Source organism: Brachycentrus maculatus, unplaced genomic scaffold (genome assembly GCF_059751285.1).
Source record: "Brachycentrus maculatus isolate JH-2025_06_01 unplaced genomic scaffold, ASM5975128v1 h1tg000602l, whole genome shotgun sequence".
NCBI classification, from domain to species: Eukaryota; Metazoa; Arthropoda; class Insecta; order Trichoptera; family Brachycentridae; genus Brachycentrus; species Brachycentrus maculatus.
The window spans coordinates 981,169-1,004,521 of record NW_028281341.1 but is presented as its reverse complement, the minus strand read 5'-3'; the positions used below and the strand labels follow the sequence as shown (position 1 = coordinate 1,004,521).

The following is a 23,353-nucleotide window of genomic DNA, read 5'->3' as shown; positions in this document are numbered from 1 at the left end:
AAATAGTGATGGGCAGTTTTTTCTTTCAATTTTAAAAATTGATTTTTCAATTTCGATATGACAAAAATGACATTATTTATCGATCAATGTGCCCCCCAACGAACCATATAGTTCAAAAGGATAATCAAATATTTTATCATATTCACTTCTCTACCTACATAGATTTTTTTTTTCAATCCCAGTATTATTCATGTATACTTTCAATCCATATTAAATTACTTGCGTGTTTCTTTATGTCATATTTTCTTAACTAAAATCGATGAAGTGATGTGATGACGTTTCACTGCAGCATTCCAACATTTGTAACTATAAAGTATTGTATTTATTTCTTCGAAAGTAAGGATACAGAAATTATAGTCGTGGGTCTGTTAAAAATGCATTGGTATATTTTATATTGGCCTTATCATTTTTTAACTACATACCAAAGATATTCTACAGTGCAAAATCTACGCACCGCGTATTTTTAAGCATAAATAAACATCTTTGTTTTTATCTATGGTACATATTTCAGGGAATTAAAAGTACACATGATGAAGAATGAATGTAATGATTTTTTTTATTGTTTGTGTGTTTAAATTCTGATTGTTTTTTTTCTCTTTTACTAAATGTTGTATTCACATTACCTCAAAAAGCCCTTTTGAATTAAAAAGTGGATTTTTATACCTTCATTCATATGAATGACCTTCCGAAATATGTCAGATTGAATTTATCTTTATGTTTTTACATGTATCTATAATATAATGCCCATAACATGTGTAACTAGCTCAAAATATGGCTATGTGTTATTGTTTAAACTGGATTCTTTTTGTTATTTAGACTCAAGATTTTTTCCAAAATTTGACTTCCTTTTCAGCTTAAAAACAAAATATATATGCACTTCCTTTTACAACATTTTGAGTGTGTCCAAATACTTGTTCACAAAATCTGGATTATCTCCAATTACAGGAGTTATTTTCATATTATTTTTTGACATCTCATCAAAGATGAAGAAGAATATGGAAGTATGGGCATTTACGGGGCTGACGACCGTCATCGGCTAATTTAAGTGGCCACTTTACACACGTGTAACATTCACCAAAACATTTTGGTGAATGTTACACGTGTGTAAAGTGGCCACTTAAACCAGCCGATGACGGTTGTCAGCCCCGTAAATGCCCATACTTCCATATTCTTCTTCATCTTTGATGAGATGTCAAAAAATAACACTTCCTTTTAATCAACATATGTGTACATAGATATTGCAAAATGTGTTTTTTTACTTTATATAAACTATTTGTGGGGTTTAATTCCAAAGCAAGATTTTAAACAAAACCATTGTGAAAAACAAAAAAGTTTTTCACAAAAAAGAGATTTAAAAAGAAATTTCTATATTTTTATTTGATGAAAATAAACTTGGCCATTATGTTAATCTATAAATATAAATGATTATTTAATTCTTTTTTTTAATAACATTTTAGAGCTATTTGTGATTTACAAAAATATCCATTGTTTTTTCATGCATTTTTTATTAATTAAAAGCGTTTTTTTTTCAAATCAAATATTATCATTATATTTTTTATGAGACTGTATTCAAATGTAATTTTTGCCCATTTTAAATTTCATCATTTGGTTTGGAATTATGTTCCACATTTCATTATATCAGGCACATTAAAATATGAAATTGAGATACTTACATTTTGTATTTCTCAGCTGCTTCAATATATATTTCACAGGTGCTTTGAGGCATAAAACATAATGTCAATTTACTTTCCTGGTGTTAAATTACAATGAAAAGAAAACGCGTTAACTACGAAGAATGGATAATTTTTACATTACGTCTGGACAGGGATTCCATACGAATGTTAACGTTTTAACTCTGTTGTGTATATAACTTTAACTTCGATTCCCTTTAACTTTAACTTAAATTCTGTGAAAAAACAAATATTCAAGAGCTTCCTGTCAATACGGATCCACAAGTGGTTTCAAAATGCCTAAGACATTATAAGTTATCTACACTACGTAGTTAAATCTGTTACTTCCATAAAGAATAACTGCCCTGAACTGTTATTTCCAAATACATTAGTATTTTGAATGTTTTATAAATATTTGTTCTTTTTGTTTAATAGAAGTAAAGTTAGAGTCATCGATGTACATAACGCATTATCTTCTTTTTGGAATTGACACTCTGACTCTTATAAGGATTTATAATTTGATCTATTTGATTTGATATTTGTACGTGAGATAACGGTAATATGCGCAGTTCCTGCTAATTTAGTTTTACACCATAAAGAAATAAGCATTACTGCTGTTATTATATTGTACACATCGTAGGAGTACTATTCCACTTTAACACTGAATGTTTTTGACCAATATTCGTAATAAATGAAATAAACAAAACCGAAACTCAGCTGATGTTGTAGAAAATATGCGTGCGGCATACGAAACATTTTATATATGATATTTATTTGAAAATTTACCTTAGTAAAGGGGTGGAATCCGAGGATTGTAATAATGTGGATAGAAAGGGATAACTAATCAATTACTAATTCTAAGCTTTTGAAATTTTTAGCAATTTTGTACAAAATATGATAACTTATTTTACGATATTATGCTACAATTTTGCGTAATAATCACGATGATTATATTATTACAAAAAGGCAATCATTATGTTGTACTGGAAGAACCCGTTAGTGAATCATTATGCTTTATAAATAAAATACGTGTGTTGCCTTCAAAATGTCTTTTATTAACAGTTTTCTTTTACTCGCCAATACATTACAAGATATGCACCGACATTTAAATATATACATTAATTGAGGGTTGTGAATTTATCAAGAGTCACATTATATCACATTTTAATTTATCATACCCGGTCGATGCAAAATTATCTATTGCCACCCGCAAAGGATTGCCAACTAAATAACAAAATGTTTATGTCATGGATCTGGTATGTTATTCTATTCATATTTTACATAGCGGGACAAGGTTAAACTATCCTAAAGCTATTCATAATAATTATTATAAACTTTGTAAAATTCTTCCACAGTTAATAATAATTCCGCCATTTTTATTGTGGCGATTATATAATCATTTTCCAAGAGTTGAAATAGTTTAAAGCTGTAGTTTAAATATAAAATTTATTAGCTTTTTCATTGGAATAATTTTAAAACAAAACCTTTTATTTGTAGATTTATACAATATTAAGTTAATAAATTTTTAGCACTTTTGATAAAAAAAGGTAAAGTTGGTATTTTTATATTACAACTTCTAAGTATCATTTTAGCAATACATTATTTTTACAATTAATGTGAAATTTTTAATTACTAACTCTTAACAGCAAAATTTAATATTTAAAACATTATAAATACTTAGTAATGCAAATTGGTTGATATTTATTTACAAAAATAAGGAGGTAGTCGAAACAGCAAACTTTTTTCTGTATTAATGGAAAATCTTCCATTTCATTTAAACGACAGGGATTCAAAACAATTAATTCGGAAATTTATTTGGTATGTATGGTATAATTCTCAAAAGATAACTCTTCATTAAAAAAATTATACAGTAATAATGCTATTCCATTTGGTAATAATAAAACAACACATTTACGGGGACACTCGTAAATCGTGGTTTTGGAATTTCTTCCGTAATTTAAATTTACTTAATATTAAAAAGGATGGTATACAAAGTTTTATATTCCTATTTCACTACACAATATTGTCCTTATTTTACTTTTGTGTAAGTGTATTTAAAAAAAAATGGGATGATAGATTATCTTATTATTAGGTCGTTAAGTAAGAACGATTTATTGGAAAATCACTGACTGTCCTTCAACCACTTATTTAAGAAACACAAATAAGTGTTTCGGGTTTTTAAGTAATATATCCAAAATTAAACAAGGTTATTGGATTGAATTCTACTTTTGTTGACATATATATGATAATATGTGACGCGTTTTGTCTTATTAAGACATTATCAAACACATGCATATCAAACACATGTTTATCATTTATAACAAACACATCTTAACAAGACGAAACGCGTCACATATCATCATGTATAAGTAAATAAAAGTAGAATTCAACCCAATAACCTTGTTTAATTTTGGATATAATACCCAAAAATTTAAAATGGAGTTCTACCAACTGTCTGCAGTTACAGTAAGTCTTTTGGGATTATTTAAGGAAGTAAACCACTCGGTATTAATATTGGTGTTGGACCGGAGGGGGTAAGTGATGATGGTATGTTCCATTGGGGTTAGTTTGTCCGGGGGTACCCGCTTGAGTGGCCGTTCCTCTGTAGGATCCGTACGATGAATCGTCAGATTGCGCTGACTGATTGCGGCGCGGCTGGGAAACCACCATCCCGTACATGCTCTCGGGTCGGCGTGTGATTTTGTTTTCGTCGGCGTTGGACTGAGGAGCTCCCGTGGGGTTCTGGCGCGTGACGTAGGTGGCGGGGGAAGGCTCCCTGGCGGTGGCTATGGGGCGGGAGGAGTAGTTGGACTCGCGGGCCTGCATCTGATTGTGGGCGTTCTGGTTGTGCGCGATGGCCTGGTGGGCGGGGTAGAGGTCGCGCGCGGGCAGCAGCGGCCCGGCGGGCGCGCGGGGCGGCTTGCTGTACACGGACTGCGAGCGGTGCAGGTTGGCGCGGGAGAGCGTGGGGGACTTGCAGTAGAGGGAGCGGGTGCCCCCGTACAGGGACTCCACGCGCTCCAGCTTGGCGGCGCCCCCTCCCGGGTACAGACTGGTAGTGAGGGTCGGGCAGTATCCACCGAGACCTGAACAGGAAAATCAATAATTTATCAAAAATTTATTGTTTCGGCATTCACTTTGTGGTAAGACATGATGAAATTGTAAATGAAAAATAAAGTGTTAAAACACTTTATTTTTACAATTTATTAACAACATTTTGAGTGTGTCCAAATACTTGTTCACAAATCTGGATTATCTCCAATTATAGGAGTGCAAAACAACATCGGTACAGTTATATCCCTACATTCAAGAAATTGAATTTCATATTATTTTTTTCATCTCAACATAGATGAAGAAGTATATGGAAGTCTGGGCATGTATGGGGCTCACGACCGTCATAGGCTGGTTTAAGTGATCATTTGACATTCACCAATTCTACCCATGATTGACAACCACACTACTCGAATTCTTGGAAATTGTATATATATATATATATATATGATCCAATAGATGATGATAGATAGGGGGTAGGTACCTGAGGGGTTGGAGAGGTGCGCCGGCTGCGGCGCCTGCGAGGGCCTGTAGGTGGCGTAGGCCGCGGGGAACTTGCGCGCGCCGGGCGCGTGGTGGTGCTGCTTGTCCAGGTCGTCGTACGCGTCCTCGTCCGAGTGCACGGAGCTCGAGTCGCCGTCGGCCGAGTCCTTGTCGCGCGCGCCGCGCCGCGCCAGCACGAGCGCGTGCAGCAGCGCCGCGCCCGCGCCGCCCGCCGCCGGGCCCGCCCACGCCACCCAGTGCGCCTCCCAGCGGTTCAGCACGAAGGCGGGCCCGAGCGCGCGCGCCGGGTTCAGGTACGGCATCTGCAACACGCGACGCCAGCACGTTAGGCAACAGTTATAGATACGCTACAGGCGCATGTTGGGGAACAACGAAGTGTCTGGCGAAAGTAGGGCTGGCGAGTCTAGATGCTTACTGAATAATGCGACACAACAGCGAACCAAATGGATTTTATATATTTTTTCAAAACATATTACATACATAAGTCATATATACATATAATATTCTCGATGAGTAATTTCTATTTCTCCTTTTGGGACATTAAGATGGGATTAAGGTTAACAAGACTGGAACACAAATAATGAAGTAACAAAAAAGATTTTTTTTAAGTAACCAAAATTAATACTTATACATGGCAAAATATAAAAACAATAACAATAACAGGTATAATAAATAGGCATAAGAAGCACATTTAAAAGAAATAAATGAGAAAAACATAAGGATTGACACCCAGGCCTGTTTCTTACGATTGCGGAGGGCATGTGCGAAGGTACAAACTACAGAGGACGACCCCGCTTAAACTGCATGGACCAAATTGTCTCCATAATGTACCGAGTTGAAGACATGTTGGAGATAATTTGGTCCATGTAAGTACGCTGAGTTGAAGAGACGAGCGGAGGATAGAGATGGTGGAATAGGTGGTAGGTGGTGGAATATCAATCATCACAGAGATTGTGACCCGCGAAGAATGGAAAAGGAAATGGAGACGGAAAAATAGGGAAAGAAGATTTTAATAGCTATGAGTGATCATGGAAGAAGGCGAATCCCCTGGATCCATAATATACACGAGTGGACAGGAGTACGAAACATCGAGTATCTGTTTCGGACTGCCCAAAATAGGGACACTTTCTTACAAGTGATAGTCAACGTCGGTAGGACCAGACACAAAACGTAAAAAAAATATATGCGAAATTCGTCAATAAATCAATTTAAAATCAAAATACAGCAGCCGTATTTAATTGCTAATGTAAGAGTAACTTGTGCTGGGAAGTATTTTACATATTTTCGAATATCTTAAAATCTTAGCACTTATTTTGTTCGCGTTTTGGAGGTGAATAGCACCTGCCGTTTTGGTATGCGGACACGCAGCACCGGTAAATTCAATGGAATGAGCGAGAAAAGATACAGAATCCCGGCGAGAAAAGGAGATGCAAGTACCCTTAGGTCCCAAAAAGAATTTCGGCCAAGACTGCACAAAACTACATCTCGAGTAATAATTTGACTCTCCGTTGAAGTCGGTAGTGGCCACCGGAGCAGTGGTCATCAACCGTCGGGTGTATTCAATTTGTTACACCTGTATTGTTGAATTATCGTATAAGTTGGCCATACAACAAACCATATTTATTATTAGTAGGTGAGCAATGAAAAATAATTTAGCACGATATACAATACACTCACTCCTTATCGCTCACTCCTTTCAACAATGTCATTTATCAAAAAACTTTATTTTTCAGGAGGTCGGTTTTAAAGTTTAAAAATATAATACAATGTATTAAAAATAAATATCAAGCCACTTGTTGAACTTTTACTGTGCAACAGATCTTTTTAGGTAAACCCTGAATGTTTTTCCTCCATTTGAAAAATATTTAGTATATTTAAAAAAATAATTAAACAACACCTTTTCTTCAAAATGCAAAAACAACGCTTTCTGCCCTGCAGCGGGTAAATATTAAGTTAAAAATATGCCGCTTTTCGCATTCCGAAAACACGCACAACTGATAATTGAAGATTTTTGATATGTGACGTTGTTGAACGGAGTGCAGAAAGAGTTGTTTTTGCATTTTGAAGAAAAGGTGTTGTTAAATTATTTTTTTAAATGTACTAAATATTTTTCAAATGGAGAAAAAACCTTCAGGTTTTACATAAAAATATCTGTTGCTCAGTAAAAAGTTCAATAAGTGGTTTGATATTTATTTTTAATACATTTCATTATATTCTTAAAATTTGAAAAAGATCTCCTGAAAAAACAAATTTTTTGATAATTGACGTTGTTGAAAGGAGTGAGCGATGTGTGTGCGCATGAAATTATTTGCATCTAGAAACTGCGTAATGTTTTGAGTAGAGATAGATACCGCCGTTCATAAATACACATAATGTACATATAAAAATTGTGTCATGAAGCCCATGAAAAAATCTAATTCCGTCATTGTCCGTTCACACGTTTTATTTTGAGCTTACCTCAAATAAACAAAAAGATATGGGCGTCAAAATTTAAATTTGCGCACACTAATTTTTGGCGTCGACATGAGTCGAATGATCGTGATAACTTGCGCACAGGTAAGCGGGAAGCAAAGTAAAGCGTGTACGTGTTGCCGGCCCTTTGGTCCGATATCACGTTAGAAAATAAGTAATGTTTGTTTTTGGCACGCCATTTGGTTCATAAGTACTTCCCACATATAATAAATTACAATTTAGTAATAATGTTTGTGGGTTGGGTGACCCCTGATAGCGCCGTGCGCCAGGTGCAAGGGATCACCACGCTTCGTCTTGGTTTGTTGCATTACACCACCAAAAGATTTTATTATTTACTATGCTGAACCAGCTGCTCACTTAATACCTACCGCGGGTAGCGGAACGTGTGTTATGTTCCAATATTCATAATTGACGTTTTTTCTTGTATTTTTACTGCGAAATGTGTTTTTTCTCCTACTTCATAAATCTTTTACAGATTTATCTGCAGGTCGAAAAGATAGATACATGTCACAGTTTTGAAATCTAAGTATAGATGAAGAAGAAGATGGAAGTTAGGGTATTGTATTCATTACTAATATTCTTCTCTGCATCCGTAGTGTAATGGTCAGCACGCTTGGCTACCTTACTGGAGGTCCCGGGTTCGATTCTCAGGAGAGGGGAGGGGTTTAAAGTGATTTTTTCACTCTAATATTTATTCGCGTGTTTAGCTACCGTGCTGAAGGTCCCGGGTTCGAACCCCAGGGGGGGGGGGGTTTAAATAAATATTAGTAATTTTACATTGTAATATTTATTTGATACCCTGGAATAGTCCTTGAAGCGCAAGAGTAATCACCTTGCCTTCATATAAGTAACGATCAAGATAACACTGCGTCAATACGATGTAGTGCCCTATGCACCGTTGGGTGCGGATAAGGGTTAGAAGAAAGATGGGTAAATTACGTCACATTAAGTTGAAGGCGAACAAGGTTTATTCGCTCTATTGCACAAATAGCCTTCACCTTTTGTGATAATTCCTCATGGATATATAAGATTAGTGTAAATCAGGTCAGGTTAGGGTAAATCTGGACAAGTTAGGTCAGACTGGGGTGAGTCTGGACAAGATAGGTCAGGTTGTGGTAAGTCTGGTCAAGTTAGGTCAGGTTGGGGTAAATCTAGACAAGTTACATAGGTCAGATTGGGGTAAATCTGGACAAGTTAGGTCAGACTGGGGTAAGTCTGGACAAGTCATGTCAGTTTGGGGTGAATCTGGACAAGTTAGGTCAGACTGGAGTGAGTCTGGACAAATTAGGTCAGACTGGGGTAAGTCTGGACAAGTCAGGTCAGGTTGGGGTGAGTCTGGACAAGTTAAGGGGGGGGGGAGTGAGCGCTCACCGAGACGAGACTGCAGGCCGCGTAGGCCGCCCCGACGGGCAGCGCGCAGCTGGCGCTGGGCCCGCGGGCGGGGCGCTCCATGGACACGCAGTGCGTGAGCACCACGACGAACGTGAGGATGAACTCGAGCCCGAAGCGCTCCCAGGCGCCCGGAGCGGACACCAGCCCGGCCTGCAGGCTGCCCTGGTAGCCGGGGACAGTCACCCTGTAACAACATAACAACATTTATTAAATCATACGTACATACGTTAAATCGCAACTTAATTATCTTTGAACCCAAGTAATATTTAACGCTATTAATTTTTGCTTAAAATACCGTTTTTGTATTGAAAAAAACAATAACTCGACACTGGCTATTACACCCAAGATGGGTGAAAAGCCATTAAAAAGAAGAAAAAAAAAGTATTGAAAGAAATAAGTTTTTCTTCAAAATTAAAATATGGGTTTGAAAAGATAAGAGTTATTGAAAGGTTAGGAGTTGAAAAAAAATTGCAAAAAAAAATTCAATACATATTCTAAAAAAGAATAAATTAATTTAAATTCTAAAAAAAATTGGTCATGGATAGACGTCTAGCTCCTAATTTGAGCATAATTTAGACACACTTTAAAAAATCATTGTTTACAAAATATATATTTTTTCTATTGATATCTCAACATAAATTTAATGAAGGTCTCTGGAATAATAAAATAAGAACTTACTCAACTTAACCACAGATGGTGCTGAGAACTCGCATGTGACAGAAGGTGTGAAATGAAGGATTCGATCTCTCAGACGAATATGCCGCAAAGCGTTGTATGAAAAATGTTCTAATGGTGATATAAGGAAAGTATGCAAGGCTTATATAAGTTATCGATAAAATCAAGAAAGGTGTTTAGGGTATGTGAAACGAATGTGTGAAGAAAGCAGAGTAAAACAAATTTATGAGGCGAATGTGGTTAATAATAGAAGCAGACGAAGACCGATAAAAACATGACATGATCAAGTATTTCAAATACTTGGGCGTGGTCTGGTCAGGAGTCGCAATAATCGGCGGATATGTGGAGATGCACGGATGTGGAAGAGGCGAAGATAATTTGCAAAGACAGATTGGGGTGGTGATCTATTCTTTCTGCCTACCTCTACGGGGAAGCGACGTGATGGTTGATTAGTAACATATTTTAAAATAAACAAAATCAGCGGTTTATATTTAGTTTGTAATTAGATTCAAGTGACCTGAGAATATTGAATGTCAAACATCCAAGTGTCATTTATAGCACAGCTTACAGAAATAAGTCTATTAGGTCGGAGGCAATCCGAAATGCCTTCACGTTTGCCTTTTAGCAGAATTACACTATTTATACGGTTGTCAAATATATATATTAGGATAGTTTTCCAGCACAGAAACCGGGTCAACGTGATTATTTTTAGATTCGCTACAAAGCTTCGGGTCAGAAATCAGTGAAATTAGTTTTAGGGGTTGCTCCCACTTCGGAATTAGCACAAGTCATTACAATTATCTGATAACATCATAATATTTAATCAATTTATTTCTGGAAGCATAAATCTGTGTCAAAATTGTTCGTTTTGAGTTATGATATCGCTTACTCATTTCAACAACGTCATATATAAAAAAATCGTCAATTTTCAGTTGTGCATGTTTTCGGAATGCCCAGAAAATATTCTACATCCCTAATAAGCGATATATTTTTAACCTTATATCTACCCGCTACAGGGCAGAAGTGTTGCATTTTGAATAAAATGTATTGTATAATTATTTTTTCAAATATACTAAATATTTTTCAAATGAAGAAAAAACCTTCAGGTTTTACCTAAAAAGATCTGTTGCACAGTAAAAGGTTCAATAAGTGGCTTGATATTTGTTTTTAATAAATTTATTATATTTTTAAACTTTAAAAACGATCTCCTGAAAAATCTAGTTTTTTGATATATGACGTTGTTGAAAGGAGTGAGCGACGTGTACAATAGTATGAAGCCAAGAAAGTCTTTACACGACCAAATCGATCAAAACCTAAAACCTGGTCGTGTCATAAGTCTACGTATGTATAGATGTAATGATGTAGAAGAAGCTTGGAATGAATGCCAGGACAGACGAGTGTGGTGTTCCATCCTATATACGAAATTGACAAAACTGAATTCTTAGTGTTATCAAGAAACAAAATAATGCTGTCACTTGGTCTCAGAAAAGTTAAAAACCTTTTTTTTATAAACAATAGAAGATAAACACCAACGCGGTAGCTCAAAAAAGTTTTATTTTTACATCTTGACATTTCAGTATAGAGATGAAGAAGAATATCCATATTATCTTTTTTGAGATATCGAATGTAAAGATAACCTCTAAGTGGAGAAACCCAGATTTGTAAAAACCCAAAAATGTTGTGAAAATTTTGGAAAATCTAAAGTTAGTGCCAAATCCTATACAAAAGTTAATTGTATATATACAGTATCTACTCAATGAATTAGGGCCACGCAGAATTTCGCGCAATTTCTCAATTCAAACAGGAATAACTCAGAGAAAACCTTGAATAAAACAACATTGAATTTTATTTACACATGAACACTTTATTACGCTTAAATTATGCATATATTTTCATATAAATATAGTTAGTATTTAGTATTTCCACCTTTGACAGAAATAACTGCCTCAATTCTTTTTGGCATACTTAAAATGCACTGTTTTATCATGTTTTTTATTTCTTCGTCTTCTGACCAAATTTTTTGAATATTTTTTTTAGACAGTCTACTGTCGGATTTAGAAATGAGTATACCTTATTTTTTAACATGCTCCATACGTTTTCTATAGGATTAAGGTCCGGAGAATTTCCAGGCCAGGGGAGCAAAGGCAGATTTTTGTTAGACAAAAATTTTATTATTGATTAAGCCCGGTGGCAAGGTGCCCCATCCTGCATGAAGATGTATGGACCTTCTGTTGGGTCGAGTGTATGGTAGAAGGGCAGTAAAATTCGTTCGAGGACCTGCTTATAGAAATTTTGGTTCAATGTTCCTTCCACGAAAAACAACGGCCCAGGTAAATTGTTAATAATACATGACCATATCATTGTTGCAGGGGGGTGTTTGATTACTTTTACCACACAGGCCTCATTGTAACGTTCCATTGGTGTTCTCCTGACGAATCGACGGCTCTCTGTCACGGCTTCTAACCGGCACTCATTACTAAAGATGACCTGAAAAATAATGAAAATTTAAGTTTAATTCAAATATATAAGTTTATTTACTAAAATGATATGTTGAAAATTCAATTTAAATAAATACCTTTTTCCAATCGTCTACCGAGTAATTTCGATGTAGCCTGGCCCATTTTAATCGATCCGCTTTCATTCGTGGTGTCAATTTTGGTGCTTTTACAGGGCGCCTGCATTTCAGATTTACTTCGTAAAGACGTCGCCTCAGTGTTGATACCGATATATTTATACCCTCTTCTTCCAATTTTATTTTTAATGTTTTTGCTGATGCACTACGGTTTTCTAAGGCACTTTGAACGATTTTTCGATCAGTCTTCGGTGTTGTTTTTCTAATCCTACGACAGTTCTTTCGCCGATTGCTGGTGGCGGGTGACTGATTTTTTATTGATTTTGAAATTCTGTCCACTGTTTGACGAGAAACGTTTTCTTTTTTTGAAATTTCTCTATTAGATAGTATTCCTAATTTTAGTAGCACTATAACACTAGACTTTTTTTCCTCAGAAATGTCTTTACTTTTTCCCATTTTGTCCTTTTCAAAAAAAACACTTGTGTTTACAAAAAAAATTTATACTTTATGAACTAAAATTAAAAATTAAGTTTTTTTCACAAGATACGATAACTATATAACCTCTCTGAACAAAACAACAACCAGAACTCAAGAAACTTCACTAATAAATGAGATAGGACTTTTTTTTGAACTTTCAACTATCTGTCTACCTGTGCTAATTAGGGACCTTTCTCAGAAAAAGGGTTTGAAATTTTGTAAAGGCTTAAACAATCCAGGTATATTTTACATATTATTGAAGGTAATATACATGATATTAGATGTCAATAGAAAACTTAAAGTATTTATGTAAAATAAATATAATAATCCAAAAGATTTCAGAGTATTCAAAAAAATAATGGGTGGCCCTAATTCATTGAGTAGATACTGTATATATATATATGTATATATATATATATATATATATATATATATATATATATATATATATATATATATATATATATATATATATATATATATATATATATATATATATATATATATTCGTGCTTATATACCAATGCGAAAGGAAGGGGTGGTTCATATAATACAGTGGAAAGAATAGGATTTGATTGATGTGTATTTCTCGTGAGTTATTATTTGTTCGTTCTGTTATATAATTATTATAAAATATTGTCGTGTCACCAGTAATGGAAAAAACGTAATTTGTCACCAGAAATGAGAATACTGTAATTAATATCTTCGAAATGTAATGACGAGTGAGGAGAGTACCATTTGATATTTTTGTCAAATATCATAAAAGGCCACCGAGGTTGCGCGGTAAAGCGTAGATATTTTGATAATATTGTATTCTTGTCTCGGGACGGCAGCCATCTGAGAGCCAAAAGAGAAACCAGAAAAACCTTTTAAGAATAGCACAATCTCGACATGCCCATTTACTATAATGGCACTGTGGCGATTATATCAGTCGGAGGGCTATCGACGTTATTCTACGTTCATTACCCGAATGCGGCATGATATAACTAACCGAGTACCCAACTCCTTTGATGCATATTGGAGATGGCATTTGGAAGCGTTCCGGAAATTGTTTCAATTAATTCTGGCGTTCTGATCTCCATAAGAGAAGCATCCAGCGTGTGAATAGTGAACATGGCGCACAAGCGGACCAGTCTGTGGGAAAGGTCACTTGTTTCACGGGGCTATATTGTTTTGGCGGTCACTGTCTTTTAATATTACTATGGACGGTCCAGAGGGAATTCCAATTTTAGAAATAATAGGTTACGTGGAAGTAAAAATGATCATACAACATTTCGAGTGTGATCAAATACTTGTTCACAAATCTGGATTATCTCTAATTATAAGAGTATAAATAAAAAAACAATAGCAAAAATTATGATTATAATAGTGGTCCAGGCTCTTCAGTCGTAAAACTGTTCAAATATGGTATAATTTCGTTAAAGCGCCCTAATTTATTTAAGCGTAAATGAAATTCGCGCTAAACGAGGCTTCCACGTATTTGATAGGATCTTGTTATAGCGTGTTTAGATTACGCCGTATATTGGATTTACATCCACAAACTTTGGAAGATAGAGTGCTTATCTGCGTGACAGAACAAGAATACAAATGTTCACACATAACACCTTTAGTGGGTAGGTAGGTAGGTACCTACCTCCCCTTAAATCTAATTAGCTCAGTGTATCAATCTGAGATCGGAGGACAGAGGGAAGCTGGAGAAACTTATTAATTAGTTGGCCATTCTAAATGTTCTTTAAGTTAATTATACACGATTGTAGGACAATCCTTAAAACAGGCTCAACTACTGATTTTATAAGAACCATACGCATCCTTATCGCGTCATTTGACAGTCGTCTACTACCGGCAGATATCTGTTTTACATACCTTGCCTGAGGGCTTTAAATGTTCGATGTATTAAGAGAATGACGCATTTTTTAATAGAATATTATTAAGAAATTTAAAGAAAGTAAGTAAATAGAAGCAAATAAATGATTGTACTATTATAAATATTTTTTAATGATATAACGCGTCATAACCCATCATTTTGACGGATAACATACACCCTTATAAAGTAAAAGTCTAGTCATGCGTTAAGTGTCGTAATTTTGAATCAACCAATAGAAAACCAAATACACAAGAAACAATTCACGATATATCGCACAAGTATGTAAGTATTTTTCAACTGATAGCGCCACAATCAGCCATACTTCCAAAACTTTGAACTAAGAACTACCATGTGATAGGAATCCACCAGCATTGCATGTGTACAAGTTTAAAAAAATAATGTAATATGGATGTTCAATAATGGGTAGAATGGTCAACATTACAAACTTGCGGTAATGCTGGCTCAAGTGATCATTTCTAACCCTTATCTCTACCCAATGGTACATAGGGCACTGCATCGTATAAATGCAGTGTTATCTTGATCGTTAACACATGAAGGGAAGGTGATCAGCCCTCCGCTTTAGGTAATATTGATTAAATATAAGAATGAAAAAATAACTTTCATTTATTTGACCCCCCCCCCTGGGAATCGAACCCGGGATCTCCAGTGCGGTAGTCGAGCGTGCTGACCATTACATCATGGAGGTGGACAATTATGCACTTTACACACTTGTATAAAGTGATTACTTGAGCCAGCCAAATGCCGGGTCGTTAGCCTTGGAATACTCAGACTTGCATATTTCTTCATACTAAAAAAAAACGATAGGTGTTTCTTATTGAAAATTTATTTGATAGATGTTTTATAAGTTTGACACATATAATAAACAAGGGTTGTTGTAGGTATAATGTGCTCGTTCCCACCTACGTAGACACCTTTTCTAACTCGTGGGAACATTCCCACGAGATTCCGTATTATTCTGCTTATTTGCCGAGCACCTTAAAATATTTACAGTCGTAAATGCCTAACCGTGTATTGAAAAATCTGACCATTGAGCAGTTGCCGAACGTGACACGAATGGCAGTCCGTGTATCGCTATGGTTATTGCTTCATCTCCGATATGTAGCGATCGTCTCCCCAGTGCATAAAGCCGAACGCTGCACCGATGCTGAAAACTGCATCCTTTTTTTGCGGCAGGGACATAAATTGAAATGGATTCAATATTTACCAGACCAAAAGAATGCTCGCTGATGTAATGGCATCCAGAATTCGTATGACAATTTCATTACTGCGAGCACATTCACTTTTACGTGATAATATGTTGGGATATTGAGTCTTTGTCTTTCGGGAATACATACGTCATTTACATGCATTTTTTTGTTATTGAAAATTTATAAATTTATAAGTTGTTGAAAATTTATAAATTTACCTGCATTTTTTTGATGTTGAAAATTTATAAAACAAAATCTTTACCTAATCAACCATTTACTAGTAAGTTGGAATGGAGATTTTGTTTTTTATATTATTTTTTGACATCTTAACATAGACGAAGAAGAATATGGAATATGGAGAATATGGTCCGGGCATTTATGGGACTTACGACCGTCATAGGCTGGTTTAAGGGATCACTTTACACACGTGCAAATAACATTAAAAATAGCTCCTTTATTTGGAGATAATCCAGATTTGTGAACCAGTATTTGGACACATTCTAAATTTTGAACGATTTTATTTGGGAAAAGGCCAGGTTTTTTCATTTATATTTCTGATAATGAAAGAATACATTATTTTTTAACGGCAGTATATTATATTGTATTAAAATTATATTAAATTGTTAAATTTACTTTACTTTTTTGTTGTATTTTAACATGTATGTAAGTATTTCGGCACCACATAGGCTATGCGGCATAGCCTATGCCTGAAGAGCCAAAACGCAGGTAAATTAATTAATGTATTACTTAGTAAATACCACTTTTTCTTAAAATTTACTGTGACACGTGTTTCGATGCATTCCGCATAATTTTCAAACACCGTATGTGAAGCTAATTCTAAATTTTAGAGTTGGGTCCTTGGGACGTTGAAGGTTGAAGAGGGGATAGTAGCTGTTTCTTATATTTATTTATTTAATTTTAATTTTAATTTTTAATTTTTAATTTTTAATTTTTAATTTTTAATTTTTATTTCTTATCAGTGGGAACATAGACAATTGTTAATGAATATTTAAGAAAAAAATAAATAAAATAAAACAGATATCATCAGCAATTGTCTCCCTGTCTTGCTCTTAGGAGAACATTCGGAAGAGATTAAAATAATTTTTTTATAATTTTTCGCTATTCGCTTTTAACCGGTTTTAAGTTCTAAACAGTATGTTACGTCATCGGGTCTTTAGAGTTACGAGTATACTTAAACAAGTTTCACAGCTTTTGTTTGTATTATAATACGCGATTCAAACTTTTCGAGAAATTCAGACGGTAATTAGGTAAACCAGAGGGATTATATTCGTTCACATAAGAAAACCGCCCTTATATATTTATCAATCCCGATGAAAATTGTTTCAGAAAGATGAGGTACTTTGTTCTGTACACAAATCCCGTATATTGTAATATGCGAAGTTTAGAATGAACGATCAACACACATTCGCAAAATATGAAGATTCTAGCATTGCCAGGGAAGAACTTTGGATAAAGTTTTTTATGTAAATACCTAAATATGACATTTAAAAGGGCGCAGAGTATTTTAGGAAAATTCATCAGTTGTATAAAAAGGGGAAATACTGAAGTTATATACTATTCATTAAGTATAATTCATATTTGAAGCACTAACTTTGTGATTTTTAATTTATAATTAAAATATAACTTTGTTTAAATCACTATAAATATTTTATTATAACTTAATTATAATGTCTACCGGTTTCGAAGTGAACCGCTTCTTTATCAAGACTGATTCATACTGTTAATCAGTCTTGATAAAGAAGCGGTTAGTTTCGAAACCGGTACACATTATAATTTAGTTGTAATAAAATGTTTATAAACATTTTAAAACAAAGTAACATTTTATTTATATAAATTATTAAGTATTTCAAGTACTTAATAAAATGTATAAAACTGTTATAATTATCATTTGATCAAGGATTTCAGATACTTGTAAGTGGTCCGGTCAGGAATTATCGGAGCGTAAGCATAGGAAGATATATGAATGTGGAATATACGAAGATTGTTTTGCAAAGGCAGGGTGGTGTTGCGTTCTATTGTCTCTGCCTACCCCTGCGGGGAAGCAGCGTGATGGTTAGCTAGTTAGTTAAATACATTTTTATCTACACTTAGTTATTTTATGCAGTCCTTTATTGATTTCTCGACCTGAGGTCATATTTTATACAAATTATTTATTTCATATATTTTTTGGTATGTCTCTATCTCCATTATCTATATTTTGATAGGTCTTTTATACATGTCTTTGTTATTTTTCGGAACTTCATTACTCAATACTTTGAGTTTATTTGCCCGAACGTGTTTGATACTGTTTGATTACTTTCTGCGTAAATATATTCTGGTTCCATAATCGATTTCATGTAGTGTTTTAATGGTGTTTTGTGTGTCGTTTTACTGGGATGTGTTTTCTTGCGACACATTCGAGTATTTTTTAAACATGATTTATTATCTTCTACAAAATAATAATACTATCATGCAACCAAAAAAGTCTAGTAAGACCATGTAAAATGCATTAATATGAGTTACGTAGAAATAAATACACTGCGATGAGGTTGAAATATTTTTTGGAGTTAGTTTTTTGCGCGGCTTTTCTAAATATGTATGACAGATTGTGACTGCTGTAACAACGCTGGTTTTTAGACTAGTATATAATATAATACGATGTAGGTATATGTATGTATATACAAGAGGACAGCTAATTGTTACTTACTTTTATTGAAGGAATTACTCATGGTCATATTAATTGAAAGATGAAAAGGAATGGGGGTTGGTAAATACTGGTTGGTAACTACAACTTGTAGCGGTTAGACGGAAATTTATAACATAATTTAGGCACTTAAAGTGGGAATTTATATCGTCCAATAAGTAATAGCATATTTACGTATCGGTATTAAGGCCTTACCCGCAATAATATAATTCAGTTACAGTCCGACAACGCAGAGAGCCAGACGTTAGGTCACGCTGAATTTTTTTAGAACATATATTGGATTTTTGTTGCGTTCATTTTTATTTTTTTAATATAAATTGAAAAAATATTTTCATATATTTTTTTTAACTCCTTGCCTTATAATTACTCTTTTCTTTTCAAAACCATACATTTATTTGAAGGAAAAACTAATTTTTTCAATACAAAAACTATTTCAAGAAAATAAATCAATTAGGTACGTCAAATGTTACCTGGGTGTAAAGAAAATGAAGTTGCGATTTATCGAATACTGGGTCTTAAAACTGAAATTTAATAAAAATTATTCTTTAATTGAAAAATTAGAACGATACATTAGAATATTGTTCTAGGATGTATTAAAAAAGTATTTTTAATTTATGTTTTACTCAGTAAATACCACTATTTCATAAAATCTATTATGACACGTGTTTCGATGCATTCCGCATGAATCATTTTTAAACACCGTATGAATGAATCGAAACACGCCAAAATGCGAAATGCATCGAAACATGTGTCACAATAGATTTTAAGAAATAGTGGTAGTATTCACTATGTAAATTTTCAATTAAAAATGGATAGATTTTGCCACGAAGTCTGCCAATTTTTTCAATTAATGAAAAAAATATTTATTATAAAAATACGAGATATCCCTGGTTGCTGTATCGGGTAGAACAATATGGTGCAGTAAGATTAAACAAGACTAACACTGAGTACACTGGGTACCTATACCATATACATAATTCGTGTTGTATGCTCTGCACTAAGTTGAGTCCACATCGAAGCCGTCAGTTAGTCGTATTTACTGCGCTTATATTCCAATACAACTCGCAAACAAACTCGTTTGTATGTTTCCAATTCAATAATGGAAAATACAGACGAACCTATAATATGCAGTTTACTTTGAGCCGTATCGACGATCGAAAGTCGTTCACTCGTTATGAAACGTCGGCGTTCAATAGAGTTTTCAAACAATAATAAAATCAACAACTTCTGAGAGGAAGTAGGGAAAACGATTAGCGAAAATTTGCCGATTTGTGTATATTTTACTGTTTGTCAAACAAAACTTTGTGTTTATTGATATAATCATCCGAAGGATATTAGGATTTCATCCCTTGGAAAATGTGCTTATTGTAATCTCAATAATACCAACAATAAACGAAATAACATTATTTTTTTATATTAAAAGCATTGTTAACTGTGTGGTATGGTAATATAACACTCATTCAGTCATTCATTGTTAACTTTGTGTAATACCACTTCAAAAGTACGACTACGACTTTTAAGTGGTATTACGGTATTAACTATGTTAAACTTAGTTTAATTTTTAGAGATGCACACTTTGACCGGTGACGACAGAAGATGAAGCTGTTTTTTTATCAGTGAGAACATCGATAATAGGGAGGAGGAATTTTCGTTATGTGTGTGCTTGTGCCAAGTAATATTTTAATTAAAAATTGACAGATATTACCACAAACTAAATGACTCTAGAGTCAATAAATAAAAGGAAATGAATATTTATGATAAAAAGCGGAAATTTTAACATTATGCATTTTTGATAAAAAAAGAACAGAAATTCCCTTACTCAAAAACTACTATCGAAAATGTCTGGAAATTTGTCGACTCGTGTTATGTTGATAACATAATGCTCATGATCCGAATAATCGCTTTTCGTGAAAATAGCTTCCGAGAATATATGTGTTCCTGTGGCTATGTGCATAACGTATATCGCTCCATACGTTCTTTGTATTATACTCGTATAACAAGAATGAACACAATACGGGTAAAGTAAAATACGCGTGGAATATAACATTTAATGACATCGCATTTTTATTTTTAAGTGATTAATGTTGGTATATTCACCATAGAAAACTCACAATTCAGTATCATAAAAAAAACGATTTGTTACAGTATCAATACAATTTTAGTAAAATTTATTCAAGTTCTTATATATATTATACAAGCAATTAGGTTCATAAAATATTGATTAGAAAATTAATTTTGAATGGAGTTATAATTTAATGGGCAAGATTCAAAATAATTATGCAGTAAAATAAACTATTGATTTATTGCTTAAGTTGATTTGTATTTAGAGAACTTATAAGGCGTTGAAAATACATCCGAGCTTCCCGACAATTCAAAAGGAAAGTTTGGAATGAAGTTTTTGTTTTCAAAGGAAAATATTTACGTGTATCGTATACCTAATATTATGTTGGGTATATTTAAGTGAGTTATAGCTGTTCATGAATATAAACAAACCTAGGTTATAAATACAAATTGAATATAATTGTATATATATTTTATATATATATATATATATATATATATATATATATATATATATATATATATATATATATATATATATATATATATATATCTAAAATTTTGCTTCAATTGTTTATTGAAGAGACAGATTTAAGCTCCTTTTTCTTGTAGACGTATCACTCATGTAGTACATGCTTGCTAACTTATTACTTTACTTTTTACTGCTTCGTCTTTTTTTTGAAGTATTAAATTTAATTTCTCAAGTATTTTGGATTTTATATATATATTTATATTTATATAAACACTTGTATTTTAGTTCTATTTCTTATAATATCTATGTATTCTTGCCAGTGCCCTTTACTATGACCTGAATTACATTGTATGCCACACAGGCCATGCCTTTGTGGAATCTTTTTTTTGTATTTATATTTTACATTTTTTATTATTATTTGTATTTATATTATGTTGTATAATGCAAAAGAATTTAAAATAAAGAAAAAACATACTAATACGTGATTTGGATTACGCGCATCATTAGCAAGAAAGAATTTCTTCGCTGTTTTTGTTCAGAGACACGTCAATTTGGGAGATGAGGATGTAAAGGGAAGAAAAACTGGGAGCTGGGAGTATTGGAAATCTGTAAGAGAAAGGAAATACTTAACGATAGATCAACATTTTGTTTATTCTCGTATTTTCTTACGAAGATGTAAGTAGAACAAGATACGTGACCCGTGAAATACATGATAAAATACACGAGTTTGCTCTTTTCACAACAAATGAAATGTAAATCGATAAGAAGATAATCATTACAATTGATAAAATAAAACAGATCAAATGTTTATTGAAAAAAATTGATCTGTTTTATTTTAACTAATTCATTCGGCATTTTGTGGTAGTATTTATTAATGTCTTTTTTTTTTTTAATGTCAAAAAATAATATGAAAATAACTCCTGTAATTGGAGATAATCCAGATTTTGTGAACAAGTATTTGGACACACTCAAAATGTTGTAAATTAATGTCTTTAATGTGATTTTAATCTAGATTCTAGAGACGTTTGAAGTTTAGGCTGAGATCTCGAACGTTCAAATTCAGAACGCGACGGCCGCGCTAGGGGCTTTTTAGAATAAGCATACTTTGGAAATTGACTTTTTTAACTCCTTACCTTTCAATGACACTTTTCTTTTCAAACCCATATTTCGAAGACAAACTTGTTTTTCAACACATAAACGGTGTTTTAAGAAAATTATAAAAATATACATACACACACACACACACACATATCGCTCACTCCTTTCAAGAACGTCATAAATCAAAAATCGACAATTTTCAGTTGTGCATGTTTTCGGAATGCCCAGAAAATGTACTATATCCCAGCAAAAGGGGCATATTTTTAAGTTAATATTTACCCGCTACGGGGCAGAAAATGTTGTTTTTGCATTTTGAAGAAAATGTATAGTTTAATTATTTTTTTAAATATACTAAATATTATTCAAATGGAGAAAGAACCTTCAGGTTTTACCTAAAAAGATCTGTTGCACAGTGAAAAGTTCAAAAAGTGGCTTGATATTTATTTTTAATACATTGTGTTATATGTTTAAACTTTAAAAACGTTCTCCTGAAAAATCGAGTTTTTTGATTTATGACGTTCTTGAAAGGAGTGAGCGATATATATATATATATATATATATATATATATATATATATATATATATATATATATATATATATATATATATATATATATATATATATATGTGTGTGTGTATAAATATACAGTATATTTATAATTTAATGTATGGAAACTTTTAAAACTAATTAACCATCATGCTGCTTTGCTGCTGGGGTAGGCAGAGAGAATAGAACGGTACACCAATCTGTCTTTGAAAGCAATATTCGCCTGTTCCGCATTCATGCATCTTCTCAACACAGCCGCCGATTATTCCTTTATTATTGTCATTATTTATTAACACTTTTGTAAAATGATATTAATGACTGGCACGTGGCGTCGGTAACTACTCGTATAATATTGCAATCTCGGCTAGAATATAAATTGGAAATTTAACAAATTTATTTTGCACCCTGTTTGCCTAAACCAATTTCGGCAATTAATTCCGACGATCTCGCTTGAAAATGTTTGCCGATTAAAAAATAAATTTTGTTTTTCGAATAATATTTATTCATGGACATTTTTGGCGTAAATAATGACATTCTGTTAATAACCAATATTTACAGCAGGATTATTTTTTTAATTTTTATTTTG

General features: G+C 33.4%; 1 protein-coding gene across 1 annotated transcript in view; it reads right to left on the bottom strand.

Annotated features, from left to right (window-relative positions):
• Nucleotides 1-1,165: 1,165 nt before the first annotated feature.
• LOC148301142 (neurogenic protein big brain-like) overlaps nt 1,166-23,353 on the bottom strand; it is a 135,598-nt gene continuing 113,410 nt past the window's right edge. Inside the window, exons 3-5 of the mRNA XM_088273775.1 lie at nt 9,069-9,273; nt 5,206-5,527; nt 1,166-4,756 (exon numbers count right to left, since the gene is read on the bottom strand). Coding sequence (XP_088129901.1) covers nt 4,179-4,756; nt 5,206-5,527; nt 9,069-9,273 — 1,105 coding nt within the window. The 3' untranslated portion in view covers nt 1,166-4,178. The remainder of the gene's footprint in view (nt 4,757-5,205; nt 5,528-9,068; nt 9,274-23,353) is intronic.